Here is a 7,658-nt window from a genome sequence, read left to right as displayed (position 1 = left end):
AGGGAACATGTTTGGGAACATTTTGAGTAAAGTGTTCCATTTATGCTAAAACTTAAAAACACATCTACTAATGCCTAAATATAAAGCCCAATTCAACCAAAAATAAAAGATTACTCTACTCAACCCACCACACCCAGTCCATTTGGCCCGATTACAAACAGAAAAAAAAAAAAAAAAATCAATTATCATCTTTTCTTCTCTCTTCACTCAATCCATTGAAATTCTAGACGAAGAGCCTTTACTGTCGTCCTCTTCCGTCACCGCAGCCAACGAGATAGAGTTTCGGCGGTTGCTAAATGCTTAAATAAGTGTTGGTAAATTAGCAACACTTTTTAGGTTATAGCGACATTCTTTAACCGTCACAATATACCTAGCGACCCCACATATAGCAACACTTTTTAAAAGTGTCGGTAATTTTAGCTAGCAACACTTTTTTGACATGTACTTACATTTAAAAGTGCTGCTATAAATCGTTTTTATTGTAGTGGTGTTACCTATAAGAAGAAAGTGTTATGGCAAAATATTTGTTTGTTTCTGATTGTAATAATTCGATTAAGATATTATATATTTCTGTAATGCTATTGAAAAATATAGAAGCACATATATACCTAATGAACTATGTATACTTTTCTCTACAAACTGTTTTGGTTTTAATATTGTATTACGTACGAAGCCTCAACGCCATAAATTTTCTTGTTTTCACGGGTCATAAATAACTAGATAATAACCTTTTTATCTAATGTGTACATGGGAGCATATAAATTGTCGTTATTGTGAACAATAGTACAAGTTTTGGGGACAAAACCATGTGATATGGGGTTAATTGAATTTCCAACTAACATATAATTAACGAGGAAGTGTAGCACCCACTGCATGTATGTATATGCATGCTACAGTTTGTAGTGACATGATTATTAATTTCCATTGGGGCCAATTGGTAATTAAGGACCCCTCATTTTGGGGATTCACTACAATTTTAGTGCTTTTTAAAGCACGAAGTAACAAGTATAAGTTACTTGATTGAATTTAAAGATATTAAATTTAAAAAGAACTAAACTTTTTATTGATTTTTTTTTTTTCTTTTTCTATCTGTTTTCGCAGACGGGCGGGCCGTATTACCAGGTCGAGCTTGGGAGATTGGACGGTCGGGTAACGTCGAAAGCCAACGTCAAACACAATCTTCCTGGCCCAGGATACAACTTGGATCAGCTCAATGCGGTGTTCGCCGCGAACGGGCTCACGCAAACCGACATGATCGCGCTCTCCGGTTAGTAACAAGTTTTCATCAAATTTAATGTCACTTAATATTTGGTATGTAATTATTTTGATTTGTGGTGATCGATCAAGTACACATTTCTTCAAACATCACTACTGGTTAGTTTTAATGGAGCAGTTAGTTGGAGCTGTAAAGCACAAAAAATGAGCTGCTTCAGTATGAATCCTCTGCACATCACAAGAAAAGGGTAAAATGAAAAGGAATGTAGTTTAGGTCACACTCACAGGTCCTAAACTACAGTAAAAGAGAGGAGTGAGAAAGTTTTTTTTTTTTTTTTTTTCTCACAACAAATAATTCTTGTGAAAGTACTAACACCAATTCAATATTGCAATCCAACATAGAAAAATAAATGAAGATAAATTAGTATACCTCTGTTTTTTGGGTTAAATTTTGTTATGGTCATTTGTAATTTAGCACAAATTTATTCTCGTCACCCTAGTCGGAAATCTTTTACTTTTGGTTTACCTTAAGAACTAGAAGTTGAATAAGATACCAATATAATCTGAGCAACGCCATTCGTACACTTCTTTTTAGGGTGTATAATATACACTTTATCCATTTAGTAGGAAAGGTTATTTTATTAGTTACATCATATGACAAGTACTATCTCGTGGTTTATAAAAAGTACTATTTTACTGTCTTGTTAATAATAAATTTTTATAATAAAAAAGTAATATAAAATAAATTTTAAAATAGTTAACTGTAACTTTTTAAAACAATAAGATGATGAGTAAAAAACACGCTGAACCACGTAGTAGCGGACAATTTAAATCTTACATTGATTTTTGACATTTGTACTTGGTGTAATTATCGTACTCTTTATTCGTTGATGTGTTGATCTGTACTATATATTAATTTTTAGGAAAAATTTCAAATTCCACCTATGTGGTTGCACACTTTCTCACTTTAGTGTCCTGTGGTTAAAGTGTATTAATTTAGTACCCTGTGATTTTATTTTATTTTTTATTATTGATCTCACTAATTTTATTTTTTATTAAATCAGTGACAAAATTAAAACTAAAAGGTACTAAAGTGAATATTCGATAAATCTAGGTGAGATATTTAAAATTTTTTGTATATAATTTAACGAAATATTAACGGACAAGCTGACGAAAAGATAAAAATAAAACCACAGAATATTAACTTGATATATTTTAAACCACAAGAATATTAAAATAAAAAAGTGCAAAATCACAGAAATAATATTTAAGATACATTCTAATTATTACATATAATATATTAGTATATCAGAAGCAGTACTCGGAGTCAAATAGCCGTGCAAAAGTAGACATTCCCGTGATACGCTGGTGTCATAACCATCGATGTATGGGAAACAGAGGATTACACGCTGTCAAAAATAGGAACAGCATTGCTGAGAATTTTTTTGTCCTCTTGTTGGAGTAAAGCATGTTGGGAGCCAAGCTGTGAAAATCAGTGGGCGCGTAGCTGGACCCAGTTGTATCCCAATTTGGACATATTTGCTGAGCCATGTTTTGGGCCACAGCTGTTTGACTATTGCAGCTCTTTTATTTTTTATTTTTTATTTTTTTTAAATATCCACATCGTCACAAAAAAATAAAAATAAAAATAGAGGATAAAAATGTACGTAAATCCCTTGGCCATTTTTTTTTAAAGTTCCATTTTTTTTTTTTAAACATACTTAGATGAAAATATAAAAATCCCGACCATAAAGTCAGTCTTTTGCTACTTATGCTAAAAATGATTGGTCTCATCTTAAAGTTTTTATTCAATACTCTTTTACAGGATGGTTAGTTCCTCTAAAAGCGAGGAAAACTATTTTTCGAAAAAATTGCATTTTATAGAAATCGCCTTTTTTCACATTTTGTATTTTTGGGATAAAATTTTGACAAACGAGAATATATTACTTTATTCAATTTTTTAATTTTTTTTTTTTTATTTATTAGGAATCAAACAAACAGAAAGTATTTTTTTTCAGTCAGGGAACTAATTTTTAGGACATTTTCAAAAACCAAGCACTCCGGCCGGTATCTTCGTTCTTCCAAGTTGAGTTATCTTACTTAGTAAGGTTTAGAATTTTTAGTGAGTTAATTAATCTAATTTTTATTAATGATCTAATGATTTTTATTTAAACCAATCCAATTTCATTAATGATTTAATGATCAATTAATTAAATTTTATTTGCTAATTTTAACTATTAAATTTGATGAAGTTATCAACAAATGTGATGAAATTCCTACTTTATTTCTCTAAAATCACTTAGTTCTAAAATTCGAAAGCTTAAAAAGTGTCAATTGACCCACTGTACCTAATTTTTAATTAAATTTACTTCCAAAAATAAAATTTAGTTCTAAAAAAGAATAGTGCTACTTGTACACTCTAATGCGGGTGTACAAGTTACATCCCATCCATTGAATGGATGGGATCTTTTTACTAGTCACATCAATAGGTGGGATGTAATTTGTACACATCAATGTGACTAGTAAAAAGATCTCACCTATTCAATAGATGGGATATAATTTGTACAACCAGTAGTATTTTTCTTTTTTCTTTTGCAATGCAGTACGGTGATCCAACATTATAAATTTCTGCAGTTTGCAGCGCTATTTGTACACCCAACTCATTCAAAAATTAGATAGTTTTTTTTAGATTTTCAATACTAAAAGATTTAGAGTGTGATAAGACAAGTGTAAAAAAATAGATCATTGGATGGTCACAAGATAAGATTTACAATTTTTTTTTTTTTTTTTAAGTATATACTCATAGGATTATTTGTTTGCAGTGCTACATATTTGTATACCAAACTCATTCAAGAATTAGATAATTTTTTTAGATTTTCAGTACTAACAAATTTGAAGTGTGATAAGGCGAGTGTAATAAAATAGATTATGGGATGGTCAGAACGTAAGATTTATTTATTTATTTATTTATTTTTTGCATATACTCATAGAATTATTTATTTATTTATTTTTGCAACCATTTAGTGGGGGTCAAATAGCTAGTCCTGGTTTTGCTTCTATAATCCTGAAGCTTGTGGGCTTCTTATATCGTGGCAAGATTTAGACATTTTGTTTGTCAAACAGCTAACTTTTACTTTTCAGTTACAAAAGCTTGCTATTTGAAATGCTGCTCAAAGTCTAGTGGACAGAATAAGAAAATTCGAAAATTCTCCTACTTGATATGAAATTATAATTTCAAACATCGGAGTAATTAATATCAGGCAATAATCAAAAAACATTTTTCCATCGATCCAAGAGATTAATTTCTCAAGTTCTCGATCTATGTTTTTGTAGGTGCTCACACAATCGGAGTCACCCACTGCGACAAGTTCATTCGCCGGATCTATCGGTTCAAGCAGCCGCTGGCGTTCAATCCGCCGATGAACCTGACCTTCTTGCGCCAGATGCGCCAGATCTGCCCGTTGAACTACAACCCGTCGACCTTCGCAATGTTGGATCCGACCACACCGTTTAAGTTCGACAACGCGTACTACCAGAATCTACAGAAAGAGATGGGCCTGTTGGCCTCGGACCAGATCTTGTTCACCGACCAGAGGTCGCGGGGACTAGTAAACTGGTTCGCGTCGAACCAGACCGCGTTCGAGGAGGCGTTCGTGGCTGCTATGACTAAGCTCGGGAGGGTCGGGGTTAAGAATGCGACCGAAGGAGAGATTCGGCGGGTCTGCACCGCCGTGAACTAGATTGGATTGGATTGGATTGGATTGGATTGGAGTATACATATGCAACTTATTGTGGTATTAGTAAAATGTTGCTTAATAAATTTATTTATATGTTGTTTTGTGGTTTCCTTGTGAAATTTTTTGGATGTCCATGTAATCATGTTTTTGGCATTGGTATATGATATAAGGGGCCAATATGATGGTTACTTATTTACTTTTCTTAGCACAGACATATTTATACCATCTCTGGGGGGAATGCAAAGGAGCGTACAATTAATGAGAGGCTTCCTACCTCCCGCCCCATTTTCTTAGCGAATCAGGACAAATTTGGGGCGATAAATTTTATTCTATTTTTTGCTATCGCTTATCACTCTATTCAAGGCGGGGTCGGGATAATAAAAATTCGAAGGATCAGGATATAAACAAAGAAAGTATCGAGACGGATGAAAGAAAGAAAGGGACCCATCTCCTGCTTTATTTCTCAGCGTATAGGACGGATTAGGAATGATTTATTTTTCTTTTAAATTTTTGACTCCCACTTTACCATCCTATTTGGGACAGATCGCCGCGGGATCTCTATCAATCCAGGTCCATTTGCATCTCTACTCTAGGTTATTGGAAATTGAAAATCTGGATTGGATCTAAGGCACTTAAGCTTATTCAGTCACTGAGATAACCGTAGTCCTCTCAGATGATCGAACTAGAAAGTGGTTATTTTAGCAAAATTTCCTGAAGGAGATACTAAACAATATTTTTATTAATTGTTGATCCCCAGGCAAAAGCTTCCGCTAAATATTTAGGGCTTTCTCTTGGCAAATTTTGGCAGAGAAATTAATTTCCAGTTTTGAAAACATAATATCAAAAATTAATTTTCTCCTAGCGTCAAGAAAAATCTTTATTTTTTTGTGAGAAAATCGAGGAAACACTTTTAGTGGGGTTACTAGTTAGGCTAACTGTACTTATCCTTTATAACAATATATTTCAATATAAAGGATGAGCTGAGAATACTATTAATAGTATTTGAAGCTTTTTACTATCAATTTTTAACCGCGTAAGATCTATATCTTTATCAATTTTTCCCCCCACTTTTTTTTAAAAAATGTATACTATTCAAATCAACCACCCACTCAACCTTAGATAAGGCCGTCACTGACGCCTAGAGACCACTATTATCTAACCTTACAATTTTTAATCGAGAAGGTTAAAAATTCGATACCAAAGAGCTAAATACTATTATGAGTATTCTAGCTCAATTCTTGATATAAATACATATTAAGAATAGTAGTATAACTAGAAGATGTATTATATATAAGACAATGTTTGGGTTGAAAGTCGTCATTGTGTTATCAATAAAGAGTCAGACAAAAAATAATATATAAAATACATACACTCGTCATTTTGTGGTGGAACAAAAATTTAATGTTTTAATCCAGTGAGATGCTGTATTTATTTAATAATAGAATATGACTACGGCGGAAGACAAGCGAAATATTTCTCTTCATTAGCTTTCGTCCTCACACAATCTGTTCGAATTCCAAATAAAGACTAAATTGGAGACAAAGATACAAAGCCTTACAAAATAAAGTGACACGGGGCTTCCAAATACCAAACCCTTAAAAGTTACTCAATAGAGATTTTGGATATCTCCGAAACATTAATCATGTTGTTTGCTACAATTAAGAATGTTAGGCATTTTTTTAAAAATTTAATGCATAGTATCTGCTCTTCTTTAAATTCCCTTCGTTTTGTATTAATATTTATTAATTTACCGTATGTGACTGCAATATTACATTATCATCAGTTTAAATTCCCTCCTCTGTCTCGCCTCCTTAAATGGTTGGCCAAAAGTGGCCAGTATTAATTATTATTTTTAAGGGTTTATTTTATTTTCTTTTGCTTTTTATATTCTTCTTAAAACCGCATATAATCAAACCCAAATAGTAAAAATAACAAAATCTACCATTTAAAATTAATAAGAATCACAAATATGGAAACTCTGAGGTTCCAATATAAAAGTAATCGATTTCGGATACATCTTAGTTTCTATCGCTACAAGCTTTGAAGCTTGTACTCCTTTCCACTCATATCGAATTAAATAAAAAAGAAATGAAAATAAAAATATAGATTTACACTTTTGGTCATCGAACTATTAGGCTGGCAAACGAGCGAGCCGGCTGGCGTTCGACTCGTGTTCGCTCGATATTCGGCTGCGCTCGAGCTCGTACTGATTAAATGAGCCGCAGCTTGAACAAAACTTAACAAGGCTGCGAATTCATGTTCAGGCGAGCTTGATGTATTACTCGGCTCGTTCGGAATTAGCTCGAAAATGGCTCGAAAAGCTCGGAGTATAACATGATGATAGTTATATTATAGATACTAGTAGCGTATATCATATATCATAGTAGTAGTACTATTGGCAATTAACACGCGGTTTGTGAAAGTGTGTAGTAAGTGTATGTGATTCATATAACTTGTGCCTCATTCAAATTTTTTCCATAAGTAGTCATATAAATAGTCGGTAGCCTGATGAGTATGATGTGAGAATTTGTTCCACATTACCATCCAGTTGCAAATCACCTAATTGCATAATGGATCTGTGATTTAATATGTGTTGGTTTACATTAACATTTGACCTATAGTTCGCGTTGGCATCAAATTAAACCCAACAGAGTATGGCACACCGGCATATGAATATCGAAGTCGCGACATTTTAACCCCCACACG

The 7,658-nt window shown here is 33.0% G+C and overlaps 1 protein-coding gene across 1 annotated transcript; it reads left to right on the top strand.

Annotated features, from left to right (window-relative positions):
• The first annotated feature begins 907 nt into the window (after nt 1–907).
• Nucleotides 908–4,990, top strand: LOC109704261 (peroxidase 16-like). Its single transcript, XM_020225017.1, has 3 exons — nt 908–937; nt 1,102–1,267; nt 4,549–4,990. Exons 1-3 carry the CDS (start codon nt 908–910, stop codon nt 4,953–4,955), a joined length of 603 nt encoding a protein of 200 aa, XP_020080606.1. The 3' UTR covers nt 4,956–4,990.
• Nucleotides 4,991–7,658: the final 2,668 nt, after the last annotated feature.

Source organism: Ananas comosus, unplaced genomic scaffold (assembly GCF_001540865.1).
Source record: "Ananas comosus cultivar F153 unplaced genomic scaffold, ASM154086v1, whole genome shotgun sequence".
Classification (NCBI taxonomy): domain Eukaryota; kingdom Viridiplantae; phylum Streptophyta; class Magnoliopsida; order Poales; family Bromeliaceae; genus Ananas; species Ananas comosus.
Note: the sequence above shows the minus strand (reverse complement) of the source record. Positions and strands in the feature narration are given on the sequence as shown.

Coding starts and splice junctions, on each gene's coding strand:
- LOC109704261 (XM_020225017.1), top strand. CDS start 908: ATGATTATTAATTTCCATTGGGGCCAATTG. Junction 938..1,101: donor ATTTCCATTGGGGCCAATTG/GTAATTAAGGAC, acceptor CTGTTTTCGCAG/ACGGGCGGGCCGTATTACCA. Junction 1,268..4,548: donor CGACATGATCGCGCTCTCCG/GTTAGTAACAAG, acceptor ATGTTTTTGTAG/GTGCTCACACAATCGGAGTC.